A 19,161-nucleotide genomic window follows, 5' to 3' on the forward strand; every position below is an offset into this window, starting at 1 on the left:
GCTGACCAAGGCAGAGTAGGCGCTGGGGCTGGGAGCAGCTGACAGTGTGGAGAAGCCAGCCCAGGGCTCAGGGAAGATTTTGGTGACAAGCAGGATCAGGTGGCTCTGGCATTGGATCCAGGCCTATGACGTGTCTTGCCCAGAGGATAAGAAATAAACTCAGCAGTTCACGTCGATTTTCAAACTGTGAATATAGAAATCAATGTGTGGGTGGTGTGTTAAGGAAAAAGATTAAACAGAAAGAAAATACTTAAGTAGAATAGAAAATAGCAAGAGTGGGCCAAGCGCAGTGGCTCACGCCGGTAATCCCAGTGCTTTGGGAGGGCAAGGTGGGAGGATCATTTGAGGCTGGAAGTTCAAGACCAGCCTGGCCAACATAGTGAGACTCTGTATGTACAAAAATAAAAATCTTTAGCCGGGCATGGTGGCATGGACTGCTCTGGAGGCTGAGGCGGGAGGATCGCCTGAACCCAGCTGTTGGAGGCTACAGTGAGCTGTGATCACACCACTGCACTCTAGCTGGGGCGATCTGTCTCTAAAAATAAAATTTAAATAAAAAAAGGCAAGAGTGCATTATACAAAGTAAGGCTAAGCACAATTTCTTGAAATTTTACAAGCATGTACTGGGTTAAGATATAAATATATTTCCTGCTTCAGTAGCCAAAGGACCAAAGCCTTGGCTCTAGAACACTGCGCACCTGACGGACAGCACTGTCAAAAAAATTGGAATTATTGGTTTGATGTAAAAAAAAAAATTTAAACTAATTTACTATTTTGTGTCTGAAGCAATCCAGCTTTGTAAAAAAGTTAAAGCAGTATAGAAATGTACAAAGTTTTAAAAAGCTGGCCAGGCTCAGTGGCTTATGTCTGTAGTCCTAGCACTTTGGGAGGCCAAGGCGGGCAGATCACTTGAGGTCAGGAGTTCAAGATCACCCTGGCCAACACGGTGAAACCCCGCCTCTACTAAAAATATAAAAATTAGCCGGGCATGGTGGTGGGCTTCTGTAGTCCCAGCCACTCGGGAGGCTGAGGCAGGAGAATCCCTTGAACCTGGGAGGCAGAGGTTGCAGTGAGTGAAGATCATGCCACCTCACTCCAGCCTGGACAACAGAGCAAGACTCCATCTCAAAAAAATTAAAAAGTTTCCCCCAGCTCTACAAATGCTTATTTCAAGTGCTGTACAGTTCCTGTGGATTTTTCAGGGAAGTTTTCTTGCATGTACACATGTCCTTTTTCTTTTCTTGGAGACAGGGTCTTGCTGTGTTGCCCAGGCTGGAGTGTTGTGGTGCAATTTCAGCTCACTGCAACCTCTGGGCTCACTTGAACCTCCTAGACTCAAGTGATCCTCCCACCTCAACCTCCCGAGTAGCCGGGACTATAGGCGCACACCACCACACCCAGCTAATTTTTTGTATTTTTTTGTAAAGACAGGGTCTCATTATGTTGCCCAATCTAGTCTCAAACTCCTGGGCTCAAGCGATCCTCCCACTTTGCCCTCCCAAAGTGCTGGGATTACAGACATGAACCACCACATCCAACTTTCTTTTCTTTAACTTTGGCTTTCTTGAGCTATAATTCACATACCTTACAATCTGCTCATTTAAAATGTACAATTCTGGCTGGGCACAGTGGCTCGTGCCTGTAATCCCAGCCCTTTGGGAGGCTGAGGTGGGCAGATCACGAGGTCAGGTGTTTGAGAACAGCCTGGCCAATGCTGTGAAACCCCGTCCCTAAAAAATAAAAAAATACAAAAAATACAAAAATTAGCTGGTTGCAGTGGTGCGTGTCTGTAGTCCCAGCTATTTGGGAGGCTGAGGCAGGAGAATTATTTGAACCTGGGAGGCAGAGGTTACAGTGAGCCGAGATCACGTCACTGCCCTCCAGCCTGGGTGACAGGGTGAGACTCCGTCTCACATAGATAGATAGATAGAGAGACAGATAGATAGTACAATTCAATGGTTTTTAGTATGTTCAGTCATATAGCCACAATCAATTATAGAACCTTTTCATCAACTCAAAAGAAACCCCATACCCATTAGCAATCATTCCCCATTTACCCCCAACCATTCCCACAACCACACACTTCCTCCATCCTCAGGCAACCATTAGTCTGCTTTCTGTTGCTGTAGATTTGCCTTCTCTAGAAGTTTCATATACAGAGAATTAGCCAATGTGTATAGTCTTTTGTGACTGCCCTTCACCTCCCCTAGTGATTTGTAAATTTCTTCCATATTGGGGTGTATCTCAGCACCTAGGAGTGGAATTGCTGTCATGCGGTAACTCAGTATTTAACTTTTTGAGATGTTGTTTTTTTTCTGTTTTTGTTTTTTTTAATTTTGTTTTAGACAAGGTCTCACTCTCGCCCAGGCTGGAGTGCAATGGCACAATCTCAGCTCACTGCAACCTCTGCCTCCCAGGCTCAGGCAATTCTCTCACCTCAGCCTCCCAAGTAGTTGGGATCATAGGCATGCATGCACCACCACGCCCGGCTACTTTTTATATTTTTAGTGGAGACAGGGTTTCACCATGTTGGCCAGGCTGGTGCCAGAGTGTTTTCTAAGGCAGTTGGCACCATTTTACATTCCACCAGGAGTGCAGAAGGGTTTCAGTTTTTCCACATCCTTGCCAGCCCTTGTTATTTTCCATTTTTTAACTTGTATCTGTCTTAGTGGGTGTGACATTCATTTGTATTTCCCTAATGGCCATTGATGTTGAGTATCTTTCCATGTGCTTATTGGCCACGCATATATGTTTTTGAGAGAAATGTCTTTTCAAACTCTTTGCCCATTTTTATTTGATTTGTCTTTTTATTGTTGAATTGTAAGAGTTCTTAATATAGTCCTTTATCAGATATATAATTTGCAAAATTTGTGGGTTGTCTCTTTCTCTCTCTCTCTCTCTCTTTTTTTTTTTTTTTTTTAAGAAGGAGTCTCCCTCTGTCGCCCAGGCTGGAGTGCTGTGGTGTGATCTCAGCTCACTGCAACCTCCGCCTCCCGGGTTCAAGCAATTCTCCTGCCTCAGTCTCCTGAGTAGCTGGGACTACAGGCACATGCCACCATGCCTGGCTAATTTTTGTATTTTTAGTAGAAACGGGGTTTCACCATGTTGGCCAGGATGGTCTCGAACTCCTGACCTTAGGTGATCTACCCAGCTCAGCCTCCCAAAGTACTGGAATTACAGGCATGAGCCACCATGCCCGGTCTCTCTTTACTCTCTTGATGGTATCCTTTGAAGCAAAAAAGTTTTTGATTTTGGTGATGTTCAATTTATTTATTTATTTATGAGATAGAGTCTCACTTTACCACCCAGGCTGGAGTGCAGTGGTGCAATCTCAGCTCACTGCAACCTCTACCTCCCAGGTTCATGCAATTCTCATGCCTCGGCCTCCCAGGTAGCTAGGATTACAGGCGGGTGCCACCACACCTGGCTAATTTTTTGTATTTTTGGTAGAGTCAGGGTTTCGCCACTTTGGCCAGGCTGGTCTCAAACCCCTGACCTCATGTGATCCACTTGCTTCAGCCTTCCAAAGTACTGGGATTACAAGCGTGAGCTCCCACCTCCAGCCCAGGTGATGTCCAATTTATCTATTATTTTGTTGCTGTTGCTTTTGGCATCTTATCCAAGAAGGCTTTGCCTAACTCAAGGTCATGAAGAATTTATTTTATATTTTCTTCTAATCGAATTTTAGCTCCTAATTTAGGCTTTTGATCCATTTTGAGTTAATTTTTGGGTATGGCATACGGAAGGGGATAAACTTCATTTTTTTGCACGTGGATATTCATTTATCCCAACACCATTTGTTGAAAAGATTCTTCCAGCCGGGCGTGGTGGCTCACACCTGTAATCCCAGCACTTTGGTAGGCCAAGGTGGGCGGATCACAAGGTCAGGAGTTCGAGACCATCCTGGCTAAAAAGGTGAAATCCCGTCCCTACTAATAATACAAAAATTAGCCGGGCGTGGTGGTGGGCACCTGTAGTCCCAGGTACTCGGGAGGTTGATGCAGGAGAATGGCGTCAACCTGGGAGGCAGAGCTTGCAGTGAGTCAAGATTGCACCACTGCACTCCAGCCTGGGCAACAGAGTGAGACTCTGTCTCAAAAAAAAAAAAAAAAAAAAGGATTCTTCCTTCCCTGTTGAATCATCTTGGCATGCTTGTTGAAAATCAAGTGGCTGTAAAACTAAGGGTGAATTATCTTGGCACCCTTGTTGAAAATCAGGTGGCTGTAAATGTGACAGTTCTATCCTACAATCTTCCTGAACTCTTTCTTGATTATTTTTGCGTGTCTGTGGGTATGGGACCTTCCCCTTTCTAACAATCATGGAGTATTTCATGGTGTAGAGAGAAATACTGTAATCTGTGTAATGAGCTTCTATTGGACATTTGGGGCTGTTGGGTTTTGTTTTGTTTTGTTTTGTTGCTGTTACTGATTGTGCTACAGAAAATGCTTTTAGGCCAGGCATGGTGGCTCATGCCTGTAATTCCAGCACTTTGGGAGGCCGAGGCAGGTGGATCACCTGAGGTCAGGAGTTCGAGACTAGCCTGGCCAACATGGTGAAACCCTGTCTCTACTAAAAATACAAAAATTAGCTGGGCGTGGTGTTGGATGTCTGTAATCCCAGCTGCTCGGAAGACTGAGGCAGGAGAATTGCTTGAACCCAGGAGGTGGAAGTTGCAGTGAGCCGAGATCATGCCACTGCACTCCAGCCTGGGTGACAGAGTGAGACTCCATCTCAAAGAAAAACAAACAAAAAAACAAACATTAAAAAAAAAAAAACGCTTTTAGGGGTACTCCTTCATTCCGGGAAAGTGCGTTGAGTGCCTTCTCTGTGCCACACACTTTGGGAGGTATTGGGCATACAGGCAATAACAAAGTAAACGGAGTGATTTCACTTTGAGAAAAGCACAGTGAAGAAATGAAACACGACTGTAATCCCAGCATTTTGGGAGGCCAAGGCAGGAGGATCACTTGAGCCCAGGAGATTGAGATGAGTCTGGGCAACATAGGGAGACCCTGTCTCTACAAAAAAACAAACAAAATTGGCCAGGCTTGGTGGTATACACCTGTGATCCCAGCTACTTGGGAGGTTGAGCAGGAGGATCACTTGGGCCTGTGAGGTCAAGCAGTCACCTAGGTGAGCCAGGATTGCACCACTGCACTCCTGCCTGGACGACAGAGCTGACTTAAAACAAGAAAAAAGTCTGGACGTGGTGGCTCACACCTGTAATCCCAGCGCTTTGGGAGGCCCAGGCAGGTGGATCACCTGGGGTCAGAAGTTCGAGACCAGCTTAGCCAACATGGTGAAAGCCCTCTCTACTAAAAATGCAAAAATTAGCTAGTTGTGGTGGCGGGCACCTGGAATCCCAGCTACACGGGAAGCTGAGACAGCAGAATCGCTTGAACCTGGGAGGTGGAGGTTGCAGTGAGCCAAGATCGCACCATTGCATTCCAGCCTGGGTGACAAGAGTGAAACTCTGTCTCAGAAAAAAAAAAAAAAAGAAGAAGAAGAAATGGAACAGGGAAGGCCGGGCGCAGTGGCTCAAGCCTGTAATCCCAGCACTTTGGGAGGCCAAGACGGGCGGATCACGAGGTCAGGAGATCGAGACCATCCTGGCTAACACGGTGAAACCCCATCTCTACTAAAAAATACAAAAAACTAGCCGGGCGAGGTGGCGGGCGCCTGTAGTCCCAGCTACTTGGGAGGCTGAGGCAGGAGAATGGCGTGAACCCGGGAGGCGGAGCTTGCAGTGAGCTGAGATCCGGCCACTGCACTCCAGGCTGGGCGACAGAGCGAGACTCTGTCTAAAAAAAAAAAAGAAATGGAACAGGGTGATATGCAAGGGAGTGATTGGATATGCATGTTGGGTTAAGGGTTTTTTGATTTGGGGATTCACGGAATATTTCACTGAAGAGGCATCCTGTGAGCTGTGAGCTCGATGAGAAAGAGCCCACTGTTAGGAAGGTTGTTCCAGGCACAAGGAACAGCAAGTACAAAGGCCCGGAGGTCGGAATGAACTTAATGTGCTCACAGAACAGAAAGAAACCCGGTGTGCCTGGAGAGCAGCCAGGGCCGGAGGAGAAGCGGGCAGCACGCTAGATGAACACAGCTCTTGTAGCCTTACCAAGGCATTTGGATTTTATTATGAATGTGAAAGGAAGCTGCTGGGGGTGGGCGTTAAGCAGAGGAGTGCCTCGATCTAAGTGATGTGCTAAAAAGAACACTCTGCTTAAGAAGCAGTTGCTTTCCCAACCTGGTTCCAACATTTGCAAACACTGAATTCTTAAAAGTGGAATGACTGGGTCAGCGGGTTTAGACATTTAAAATGTTCCTGAGTGCTGCCAACTGCCGCCCCCCAAAAATAGCTCTAGGTTTTACCCTAAGGGTGCCAGCGCCTGCGATAGCCTGCAGCATTTGGGGTGAGGGTTGGGCGAATTCGCACCCCTGGGCCCCAGCACCCACTCTGGCCGTTGCTTTCCTTGTAGGACCTTCGCCTCTGCATTTGCCCAGTAACTCTGGCTGTGCCGGATACTGCTTGGGTAAAACGAGTACCCCAGGAACATGGCAGACGAAGATCTCATCTTCCGCCTGGAAGGCGTTGATGGCGGTCAGTCCCCCCGAACTGGCCATGATGGTGATTCTGATGGGGACAGCGACGATGAGGAAGGTTACTTCATCTGCCCCATCACTGATGACCCAAGGTCGAACCAGAATGTCAATTCCAAGGTTAATAAGTACTACAGCAACCTAACAAAAAGTGAGCGGTATGGATCCAGTGGGTCCCCGGCAAACTCTTTCCACTTCAAGGTGAGTGAGCCACCTACGCCACCTTCCCCACCCAGGTTAGCTGCTGTGTAAGGGATGGAGGGTTGGGGTCGCTGGTTGGGGTCTTCTTCGTATTTCCAAACCCTGGCCAGTGCTCTAAACTCTGATCTGAGGATATACTTGTTAAGCAGGGAGGGTATTGTTGCTTTAAAATAAATTTCATTACCTTGGAGCTGGGTGTTTTTCAAATAGTAGCCCAGGGCACACTATGGAGTTGTGAAAACCTTTTGCTGAGTTTTGTCCAATGTTTTGTTTTGTTTATTTATTTATTTTAGTTTTCTTTAGAGACAGAGTTTTGCTCTGTCACCCAGGCTGGAGTGCAGAGGTGCTGGGTTTGTTTTTGTTTTTTAAAGAAATGGAACAGAACAGAATAAAATAGCAACTACTGGGGAACATTGCAAACTATAAAGATCTTATTTCTTTTTAAAAACTTTTATTTATTTATGGCAATAGAAAATTCCCAAACTAAGGACCTTATTTCTCTTTCTTTCTTTTCCTTCCTTCCTTCCTTCCTTCCTTCCTTCCTTCCTTCCTTCCTTCCTTCCTTCCTTCCTTCCTTCCTTTCTTTCTCTCTCTTTCTTTCTCTTTCCTTCTTTCTTTCTTTCTTTCTTTATCATTCTCTCTCTCTCTCTTTCTGTATCTTCTTTTTTTTTTTTTTTTTTAAATAAACATGGTCTTGCTTTGTTTCCCAGGCTGGCGTGCAATGGCACAATCATGGCTTACTGCAGCCTTGAATTCCTAGGCTCAAGCAAGCCTCCCACCTCAGTCTCCTGAGTAGGTAGGATTATAGGCTTGCACCACTATACCTGGCTCATTAAAAAAAATTTTTTTGTAGAAATGGGGTTTCCCAGGCTGGTCTTGAACTACCACGCCCGGCCACTTGTTGTTAATTTTTGGAAGAATTTATTTAACAACATAATTTTAGGTTAGGCATGGTGTCTCACACCTGTAATGCCAGCACTTTGAGAGGACAAAAGGGAGGATCACTTGAGCCTTGGAGACCAGCCTGGGCAACATAGTGAGACCCTGTCTCTCAAAAAGTAAAATAGGCTGGGTGCGGTGGCTCACGCCTGTAATCCCAGCACTTTGGGAGGCCAAGGCAAGTGGATCACCTGAGGTCAGGAGTTCTAGACCAGCCTGGCCAACATGGTGAAACCCCGTCTCTACTAAAAATACAAAAAATTAGCTGGATATGGTAGTGCACACCTGTAATCCCTGCTACTTGGGAGGCTGAGGCAATCACATGAACCCGGGAGGCAGAAGTTGCATTGAACCAAGATTGCACCACTGCACTCCAGCCTGGACAACAAGAGTGAAACTCTTTCTCAAAAAATTAAAATAAAACAAATACATTTATTATTCATTTTATTTTTTTGAGGCAGAGTCTTGCTCTGTTGCCCAGGCTAGAATACAGTGGTAGGATCTTGGCTCACTGAAACGTCCGCCTCCTGGGTTCAAGTGATTCTCGTGCCTCAGCCTCCTGAGTAGCTGATATAACAGGCATGAGCCACCACATCCAGCAAATGTTTTGTATTTTCAGTAGAGACAGAGTTTCACTGTGTTGGCCAGGCTGGTCTGAAACTCCTGGCCTCAAGTGATCCGCCTACCTCAGGTTCCCAAAGTGCTGGGATTACAGGTGTGAACCACTGTACGCAGCTTAAAATAAATTTAAAAACATAATTTTATTGAAAATCATTTGCTAGGTGCCAGCATGGGGACTTGATCACATGAAATTTGCATTTCTTTATTGCATATTATCTATCTGTCACCAGGCTATGCATTGAGTACAGAGGGGCAAATAGCAATTGTTTACAGACTTAACAATCTCCCCATTTATCAGCAGAGACATTCAAGTGGAGAAACAAACATAATAACTGTTAGTTACTTTGATAGAAACTTGTTTTAGGGACACTGGAAAAAAAAAGATCTCATTTAACACTTACAGCTATCTTGGCTGGGCACAGTGGCTCAAGCCTTTAATCCCAGCACTTTGGGAGGCCAAGAGTTTCAGACCAGCCTGGTCAACATAGGAAGACCCCATCCTTATTAAAGAAAAAAAAAAGAAAGAAAAAACGCTTACAGCCATCCTATGTAGTTACAACTATGAAAGACAGACTAAAAATTTTTTTTTTTTTTGAGACAGAGTCTCGCTCTGTCACCCAGGCTGGAGCGCAGTGGCACGATCTCGGCTCACTGCAACCTCCACCTCCCAGGTTCAAGCAAGACTAAATTCTTATTAATCATTACTTTTGAAACAATACCTAGTATTGTGTGTCACACATTATAGGTGCTTAATAAATGTTATTTCTCTCTCTGTTGCCACATTCCAGGAGTGTGGCCGTAATAATTTGTCATTGATTATGAGAATTAATGGTTTTTTAAAATCTTTCTACAAATTAGCTACCTTTTTCCAAATTTGTTTACTGATTAAAATCTCATGCTGTGGGCCAGGCGCGGTGGCTCACGCCTGTAATCCCAGCACTTTGGGAGGCTGAGGTGGGCAGATCACGAGGTCAGGATTTCGAGACCAGCCTGGCCAACATAGTGAAACCCTATCTCTACTAAAAATACAAAAATTAGCCGGGCATGGTGTTGCAGTAAAACTCCAGCCAAGGGAAAGACAAAGAGACCTTTGGAAACCAAAGAGAACTTTATTTAATTCGGGTAGCCGGGCTGGCAGCAGGCTCACGCCTAAAACGGCTGCTGACCCCAACATAGAAAGCAGGCTGGCTTATATGTCGTTTGAGGCGGGAAAACGAGGCAGGATACAGGTTTCAGACAGACAGTAAATTATTTAACCCGTGACAATTCCGAGAAAACTTAAAATTTAGTTATCTTGACCAGTCAACCTTGAAGCTGGACAGCTCGAGCTGGGGTAAGGGAAAACAGGAATTACAGAAACATGTGGGGGTCTGGAGGCAGGCAATAAGCTTGGAAGGGTGAGATAACCTCACAGATGCAACTTGTTAGCAATGCTGGGAGAGGTTGCTTAAATTTCTTAGCCTGTGTATCACTTCTAAATAACCTATACTTAATGTTAACTATTACTTATGTTTTTATTAGTTTTAACTTTATTATTATTTTTCTTCCACAATGGTGGTGCATGCCTGTAGTCCCAGCTACTCGGGAGGCTGAGGCAGGAGAATCCCTTGAACCCAGGAGGCAGAGGTTGTGGTGAGCCGAGATTGCGCCACTGCACTCCAGCCTGGGCAACCGAGGAGACTCCGTCTCAAAAACAAAATAAAACAACAACAAAAAAAAAAAGAAGAAAAAAGACCCTCATACCGTGGAAGATTTCCATCTCAAGTGTCTTCTACATTTGTCCAATTGTGTGTTGAATATTTTGAAAGCACCCCTGCATATGTGTGTATGTGGGTATAGAGACATATGTGCAACGTGATGCTTCATGTTGGTTATCTTAAAAAAACAAAAACAAACAAAAAAACACTTTTTAGGGTTGGACATCCTTCTCTGGACTGAGGAAAAGCATACTTATTTTGATAGGGATTTCTGTTCATACCATAGCAAAGCTGGTATAAAGAAGAGGGGGAGAGGCTGGGTGTGGTGGCTCATGCCTGTAATCCCAGCACTTTGGGAGGCCAAGGCAGGCAGATCACCTGAGGTCAGGAGTTTGAGACCAGCCTGGCCAACATGGCGAAACCCTGTCTCTACAAAACCACAAAAATTAGCCGGGTGTGGTGGTGCCGCCTATGGTCCCAGCTACTCAGGAGGCTGAGGCATGAGAATCACTTGAACCCAGGTGGCGGAGGTTGCAGTGAACCAGGATCGTGCCACTGCACTCCAGCCTGGGTGACAGGGCGAGACACCGTCTCAAAAAAAGAAGAGGGGGAAAGGCAAACATTATTGGACTTTGTATAATAACTGGTGGGGGTAAAACCTCAAAAGTGCAATACCATTATCCTTACTTAATCAAATCCTCACAAACAGTTAAGTATCAGTACTGTAAACAAAATTCCTATTACCACTTTGGGATTTGAAATTAAAAATATTCTGGCCAGGCATGGTGGCTCACGCCTATATTCCCAGCACTTTGGGAGGCCGAGGCGGGTGGATCACGAGGTCAGGAGATCGAGACCATCCTGGCCAACACAGTGAAACCCCATCTCTATTAAAAATACAAAAATCAGCCAGGCGTGGTGGCTCATGCCTGTGATCCCAGCTACTCGGGAGGTGGAGGCAGGAGAATCCCTTGAACCAGGGAGTTGGAGGTTGCAGTGAGCTGAGATCGCGCCATAGCACCCTGGCCTGGCGACAGAGTGAGACTCCATCTCAAGAAAAAAAAAAAAGATTCTTCCATAACTTCTAAATTAATGTTTTTAGAAAATTAATAATTTTAGTTCTTGGAGATAGTTGGGTAATGTTTTCCCTTTAGGCCTAGAGTTCTAGCTGGAGTTACTCTGGGGCAGGCAGCTCCAGAAATAGCCCCGTGGGTCTCCTCTGGGGTCGGGACCCCTGAAGGGGCAGGTTTCCACTGATCCTGTTTCCTGTCCTAAGGCAGCTTTGAAATGAACACCCACCCCCAGGAGGGCAGCTCAAGTGTCCACAAGAGGGACTGACTTAAATTACAGGCGGTGGTTCTCACAGAATGTTGTGTTTACATTAGAACAAAGTTGATGTTTCTTTTTTTCTTTCTTCCTTTCTTTTTTTTTTTTTTTGAGACAGGGTCTCACTCTGTTGCCCAGGCTGGAGGGCAGTGGCGCGCTCTTGGCTCACTACAACCTCCACTTCCCAGGTTCAAGTGATTCTTGTGCCTCAGCCTCCTGAGTAGCTGGAACCACAGGTGCACGCCACTATGCCCTGCTAATTTTTGTATTTTTAGTAGAGATAAGGTCTCGCCATCTTGCCCAGGCTGGTCTTGAACTCCTGGCCTCAAATGATCCGTGCTCCTCAGCCTCCCAAAGTACTGGGATTACAGGCATGAGCCTACATACCCAGCCTTTTCTTCTTCTTCTTCTTTTTTTTTTTTTCTTAGAAACACGGTCTTCCTCTGTCACCCAGGCTGGAGTGCAGTGACTTGATCATAGCTCATTGCTGCCTTGAACTCCTGAGCTCAAGCAATCCTCACACCTCAGCCTCCCGAGTAGCTAGGACCACGGTGCATACCACCATGCCCAGCTGATTTTAAAATTTTTTTTGTAGAGATGAGGTCTCACTATGTTACCCAGGCTGGTCCAAAGATGATTCTATGTGATTTGACCTTTTTTGTTGTTGTTATTGTTTTACTTTTTTTGTAGAGACAGGGTCTCATACTACGTTGTTCAGGCTGGTCTTGAACTCCTGGGCTCAAACGATCATCCCACTTCAGCTTCCCAAGGGGGATTACAGGAGTGAGCCACTGCGCCTGGACATGATTTGACTCTAAAACTGTGCCTACTATTACATGTAGTATATGTGTGTGCAAATCCATAAAAAGCCTTTGGCACAGGCCTGGTCCCTAATGTCAAAAAATGTTAGCATTTTTATATATGTAGTTAAGTAAAAAAGCAAGTTGAAATATAGTATGACCCCGTCTCTACTAAAAAATACAAAAAACTAGCCGGCCGAGGTGGCGGACGCCTATAGTCCCAGCTACTCGGGAGGCGGAGGCAGGAGAATGGCGTGAACCCGGGAGGCGGAGCTAGCAGTGAGCTGAGATCCGGCCACTGCACTCCAGCCTGGGTGACAGCGCGAGACTCTGTCTCAAAAAAAAAAAAAAAAAAAAAAAAAAAAAAAAGAAATATAGTATGATCCTTTTTTTTTCTTTTTTTTTTTTTTTTTTTTTTTTTCTGAGACAGATTCTTGCTCCGTCACCCAGGCTGGAGTGCAGTGGTGCAATCTCGGCTCTCTGCAACCTCCACCTCCCAGGTTGAAGCAATTCTCCTGCCTCAGCATCCCAAATAGCTGGGATTACAGCTGCCCGCCACCATGCCTGGCTAATTTTTTATTTATTTATGTATCTGTGTATGTATTTATTTATTTGTATATATAGTAGAGACGGGGGTTTCACCATGTTGGCCAGGCTGGTCTTGAACTCCTGACCTCGTGATCCACCCACCTTGACCTCCCAAAGTGCTGGGATTCAGGCGTCAGCCACCACACCCGACCTGATCCTGTTTTTATTAAAAATGTGTGTACACATACATCGGTATCTGCATACTAAAAACCGTTTGAAGGGGAAGTTTGCACCCAACAGTTAATGGCAGTTCTCTCTAGGGGAGAGGTACCGTTAAGAGGGGGATTTATATGTTTTTTTTAAACATTTTAAACTTTTAAAGCTACATTTATGTATTACTTATGTGCAGAAAAAGATGTTGTTAAGATAAGAAAAATAAAGTAAAATAACCAGGTAACTTCCTCTCCCTCAAATACATTGGTAAATACCCCCTCCTCAAAACTCATCACTTCTGACCGGGCACGGTGACCCCAGCACTTTGGGAGGCTGGGGCAGGGGGATCACGAGGTCAGGAGTTTGAGACCAGCCTGACCAACATGGTGAAACCCATCTCTGCTAAAAATACAAAAATTAGCCAGGTGTGGTGGCTGGTGCCTGTAATCCCAGCTACTCAGGAGGCTGAGCCAGGAGAGTCACTTGAACCTGGGAGGCTGAGGTTGCAGTGAGCCAAGATCGCGCCACTGCACTCTAGCCTGGGCAACAAGAGCAAAACTCTCCGGCGCGGTGGCTCAAGCCTGTGGTCCCAGCACTTTGGGAGGCCGAGGCGGGTGGATCACGAGGTCAGGAGATCGAGACTATCCTGGCTAACATGGTGAAACCCCGTCTCTACTAAAAATACAAAAAACTAGCCGGGCGTGGTGGCGGGCGCCTGTAGTCTCAGCTACTTGGGAGGCTGAGGCGGGAGAATGGCGTGAACCCGGGAGGCGGAGCTTGCAGTGAGCCGAGATCACGCCACTGCACTCCAGCCTGGGAGACACAGTGAGACTCCGTCTCAAAAAAAAAAAAAAAAAAAAAAAAATCCTCATCACCTACGATGGGAGTGTCTTCTAGGTCCCTCCGCTCCAGGACCTTTCTAGGCTCTGTTCATCTCCTCCACTCACACACATCTGGAAGCTCCTGGAATGGGCTTCCCTTTTTCACACTTCTGCCTAATAAAACCTCTTTCAACTGATGTCCTGGTCTATCAAAATTATAGTTCTGTCTCCTTCAGAACCCAGTTTTTATTTTTATTTTTTTAATTTTAGAGACAAGGTCTTGCTGTATTGCCCAGGCTGGAGTACAGTGGCACGATCATAGCTCACTGCAGCCTCTAACTCCTGCGCTTGAATGATCCTCCCACCTCAGCCCCCTGAGGAGCTGAGACCACAGGCGTGCACCACCACACCTGGCCAACTTTTAAATTTTTTTTTGGAATGATGGAGTCTCATTACATTGCCCAGGCTGGTCTTGAACTCCTGGCCTCAAGCGATCCTCCTGCCTCAGCTTCCCAAAGTATTGGGATTACAGGCATGAGCAATTGAGCCCGGCCCAGAGCCCAGATTGAAAACAACCTTTCCAGGCTTTCTCCTCTGCCTTCCGGAGGGCTCTTAGCAGACCTTTATGTGTGTGAGTCATTCTCCAGTGTCATTCTTTGTTTGAGTCAGCACCTGACTGCAAGACTAGGGCTGTGTGTGATGCGACCTCCATTCCCTTGGTCTTGCATAATAGGACTTGGTAAAACGTTTGACTACGTGTGGACAGGAGTTGACACTTCATTGCCTACTTTCTAGGTTATCGAAAGCAGGTTCTGTTGGGTTAGTGTTGCCAGGGGTGGCTTCAGAGGGAGAGAACAGCTCAGTTTTCCAACCCTTGTTCCCTCAGCATGCCATAAACCTAAGTGGTTTTTTTTTTTTTTTAACTTACTGTGACCTGGCAACCTGGATTGTTTAATCAAAATGGCCCGCTGGCCTCCCTCCAAGAAACACACCCGGCAGGTACTGGGTGTGGATTGTGAAAAGTCAGATTCTATCACTGTCAAGCCCAGCCTTCTGCCCAAGCTCCCCTGGAGACGTGGCAGAACCATTCAGGGGGGCCGCCCTCTCCATAGAATATCAGGCAGTCATCCAAAGATGTTTATGGAGTTTATGATAACGTGGGAAAGTGCCTCTGCTCCAGAGTTAAATCTAAAAAGAATACAGCACGATTATAGCTCTGTGAAACTTGCACGTACACACACAGCCAAGGCCTGAGGGGAAGCACATCACCAGGGCAGCAGGGATGGTCTTTGGATCAGATTAGGAAGGACTGTGTTCCTTTTCTCCTTCTCTGTCATTTCTACATTTTCTAGAATAAGCATAGGGAGCAAATACATGTTTTTAATTTCTTATTAAGGTGGGAAATTTTATTTTTAAATATTATTTTCAGCCAGGCGCACTGGCTCATGTCTGTAATCCCAGCACTTTGGGAGGCCGAGGTAGGTAGATCACTTGAAGTCAGCAGTTCGAGACCACCCTGGCCAAGATGGTGAAACCCCATTTCTACTAAAAATACAAAAAAAAAAAAAAAAAAATTAGCCAAGTGTAGTGGCAGGTGCCTGTAATCCCAGCTACTCCAGAGGTTGAGGCAGGAGAGTCACTTGAACCCGGGAGGTGGAGGCTGCAGTGAGAGATTGCACCACTGCCCTCCAGCCTGGGCAACAGAGCGAGACCCTCCCCCCTGCCCACGCAAAAAAATTTGCCTGATCTGAGAATATCTTAGAGATCATTCCACATCAATACACATAGATGACCTTTTTTAAAGAATTTCTTTTGAGATAGGGTTGCCTGGGCAGAAGTGCAGTGGTGTGATCATAGCTCACTGCGTTGAAATCCTGTGCTCAAGTGATCCTCCCACCTCAGCCTCCTGAGTAGCTGGGACCACAGGCATGTGCCACCATGCCCAGCCTGTTGTTGGTTATTTAATGGCTGAATATCATTTCACTGTTGGAAGCGCCATAATAAATGTAGCCAGCCCCTCCTTGTAGGATATGTAGGTTATTTCCAGTCTTGTCCTGCGACAAACAGCACTTCCTTGTGCATGGGTCTTTGTACCCATGCATGGGTGTGCCCACCAGAGGACCCTCCAGAGGTGAACTGGCTGGGCAAAACATTTGTGTGTTTAAACCGGGATAGGTGTTGTCAGTTTCTCCTCAAAGAGGTTACACCATCGTGTGCGCCCCCCATGATGGGTGGATACACCGGCTTCCCATGCCCTTATTTGGCCAACTTTGATGATTACACTCATACTTGTAACCCACTGAGGGCGGCTCTGACAGCATAATCAAAGAATAATGATTGCCTTGGGAGGCCGAGGCTGGCGGATCACCAGAGGTCAGGAGTTCAAGACCAGCCTGACCAATATGGTGAAACTCCATCTCTACTAAAAATACAAAAATTATCTGGGCTTGGTGGTGTGCAACTATAGTCCCAATTACTTGGGAGGCTGAGGCAGAGAATCACTTGAACCCAGGAAGCGGAGGTTGCAGTGAGCCGAGATCGTGCCATTGTACTCCAGACTAGGCAACAGAGCAAGACTCCGTCTCCAAAAAAAAAAAAAAAAAGATTAGGCCGGGCGTGGTGGCTCAAGCCTGTAATCCCAGCACTTTGGGAGGCCGAGACGGGCGGATCACGAGGTCAGGAGATCGAGACCATCCTGGCTAACACGGTGAAACCCCGTCTCTACTAAGAAATACAAAAAATAGCCGGGCGAGGTGGCGGGCGCCTGTAGTCCCAGCTACTCGGGAGGCTGAGGCCGGAGAATGGCGTGAACCCGGGAGGCAGAGCTTGCAGTGAGCTGAGATCCGTCCACTGCACTCCAGCCTGGGCTACAGAGCGAGACTCCGTCTCAAAAAAATAAATCAATAAATAAAGATTAGCAGTTTTTGGAAATATAATTCACATGCCATACAATTTACCCATTTAAAATGTGCTATTCAAAGCCTTTGAGTATGTTCATAAAATTATGCATCTATCACTACAACCACTTTTAGAACATTTTACCCAAAAACTAAATTCTATAGCCCTGAGCCATCACGCTCTAATACCCACATCCCACCCAGCCCCAGGCAACCACCAGTCCGCTTTCTGCCTCTCTGGACTTGCCTTTTCTGGACATTTTACATAAATAGAATCATACAACATGTAGCCTTTTATGTCTGGCTTCTTTCACTAAGCATAATTTTTTTTGTTGTTTTTTTGTTCTGTTTAGTTTGGGACAGTTTCACTCTGTTGCCCCTGCTGGAGTGCGGTGGCGCGATCTCGGCTCACTGCAACCTCCGCCTCCCAGGTTCAAGTGGTTCCCCTGCTTCAGCCTCCCAAGTAGCTGGGATTATAAGCAACATGGTAAAACCCCACCTCTACTAAAAATACAAAAAATTAGCCAGGCATGGTGGCACACGCCTGTAGTCCCAGTTACTGGGGAGGCTGAGGTGCAAGAATTGCTTAAATCTGGGAGGCAGAGATTGCAGTGAGCTGAGATTGTGCCACTGCACTCCAGCCTGGGAGACAGAGCAAGACTGTCTCAAAAAAAAGAAAGTGCAGATAGTTTGCTATTAAGGTCTTAGTGTATATTTCAGACTTTACTGTATTGCACTTTAAATATACAGAAATATGGACTTTTTGTTGCTACTGTGGGATCATGCTATATATGTCTTCAGTTACCAGTTTTTTTCTGGCAAGTAATAAATCATCATGTCTTTTCAAATCAGTAAATATGGATATAGCATCCTGATGACTCTGTCAGCCCATTGTATGGCTACACCACAGTTTCTTTAAGCATTGCCTCTTGTGGGATACTTAATCAGTTTTTAGGTTTGTTTGTTTGTCTTTGAGATGGAGTTTCGCTCTTGTTGCCCAGGCTGCAGTGCAATGGCACGATCTCAGCTCACCGCGACCTCTGCCTCTGGGGTTCAAGCGATCCTCCTGCTTCAGCCTCCCCAGTAGCTGGGATTACAGGCATGCCCAACCACGCCTGGCTAATTTTGCATTTTTTGGTAGAGGTGAGGTTTCTCCATGTTGGTCAGGCTAGTCTCAAACTCCCGATCTCGGGTGATCCACCTGCCTCAGCCTCCCAAAGTGTTGGGATCACAGGCGTGAGCCACTGCATCTGGCCAGTTTGTTTGTTTTTTAAGAGATAGGGTCTCACGCTGTTGCCCAGGCTGGAGTGCAGTGGCACAATCATAGGTCACTGTAGCCTCAACCTCCTGAGCTCAAGTGATCCTCCCACCCCATCTCCCCAAGTAGTTGGAACTAAAGGCATGCACCATCACGCCTGGCTAATTTTTGTATTTTTTTTTTTAGAAATGGGGTCTTGCTATGCTGCCCAGTCTGCTCTGGAACTCCAAGTGTCAAGTGATCCTCCTGCCTTGGCCTCCGAAATTGCTGGGATCACAGGCATGACCACTGTGGCTGGTTTCCAGTTTTTTGCTGCTGTATTCCATGCTGGGTTCCACTGATAATTGTACCAAACCTCTAAGTGTATGTGGCATAGATTGTGGCCTCCACACACCACTGTTGGGTCTTCCCATCCCAGAGCCTCGCTATATTCCCCCACTTCTTCCTGCTTCTTTTATTTGAGCCCTTGAGTTTGGTTAAACCCATTACTGCTCTCCAGGAGGGGAGAGGAGTTGGGCTGTCTCTGAGTTGTATTTCTTTTTTTTTTTTTTTCCTCAACTTCCCAGGTTCAGGTGATCCTTCCACCTCAGCCTTCTGAGTAGCTGTGACTACAGGCGCATGGCACCATGCCTGGCTAATTTTTTGAATTTGTGGTAGAGGGTTTTGCCATGTTGCCTAGACTTCTGAGCTGTATTTCATAAAGTCTGTAGAAGTGATGATTGGGAAAAAATGATTTTATAACATTCATGAAGTGACTGTATAACAGGTGATATTTCAAGAAGGAGGTCTGGGTGAGTCACTGGATGTGTCCTCAAGTAACATCCAGAGGCCTTGATTACTCTGATAATGGCAATAATAACAGTAACCTAAAATCGGCAACAACAGTGATAATATCCCACGTGCCAAAACATTTGTAAACACATTGCCGGCACTCCACCCTCACTCCTGGCATACTCGATGAAGTAAATTATTATTACTATAATAATCATTATTATTATTTCCATCTCCCTTTCCTGGTATATAATTATTATTATTTCACTATTATTTATTTTTATTTTGTACTCTCAGACTTTGAAATATCACAGCCTTTCTATTCTGTAGCCAGGATAATATTTTCCTTTTTTATGAAATATCCGGCCGGGCGCGGTGTCTCAAGCCTGTAATCCCAGCACTTTGGGAGGCTGAGGCGGGCGGATCACAAGGTCAGGAGATCGAGACCATCCTGGCTAACCCAGTGAAACCCCGTCTCTACTAAAA

The 19,161-nt window shown here is 45.9% G+C and overlaps 1 protein-coding gene across 8 annotated transcripts in view; it reads left to right on the forward strand.

Annotated features, from left to right (window-relative positions):
• Positions 1–19,161, forward strand: part of EEF2K (eukaryotic elongation factor 2 kinase) — an 85,699-nt gene that overhangs the window by 15,789 nt on the left and 50,749 nt on the right. For 6 of the 8 annotated variants that reach the window (XR_012429366.1, XR_012429367.1, XM_005591438.4 and 3 more), the window contains exon 2: positions 6,483–6,804. The exons of the other annotated variants lie outside the window; for them this stretch is intronic. Coding sequence is in view for 4 of the 6 variants with exons in the window: in XM_005591438.4 (XP_005591495.2) it covers positions 6,559–6,804 (246 nt within the window). In the remaining 2 variants the exon portion in view is untranslated. The remainder of the gene's footprint in view (positions 1–6,482; positions 6,805–19,161) is intronic. 8 annotated transcript variants of the gene reach the window in all.

Source organism: Macaca fascicularis, chromosome 20, assembly GCF_037993035.2.
Source record: "Macaca fascicularis isolate 582-1 chromosome 20, T2T-MFA8v1.1".
NCBI lineage: Eukaryota > Metazoa > Chordata > Mammalia > Primates > Cercopithecidae > Macaca > Macaca fascicularis.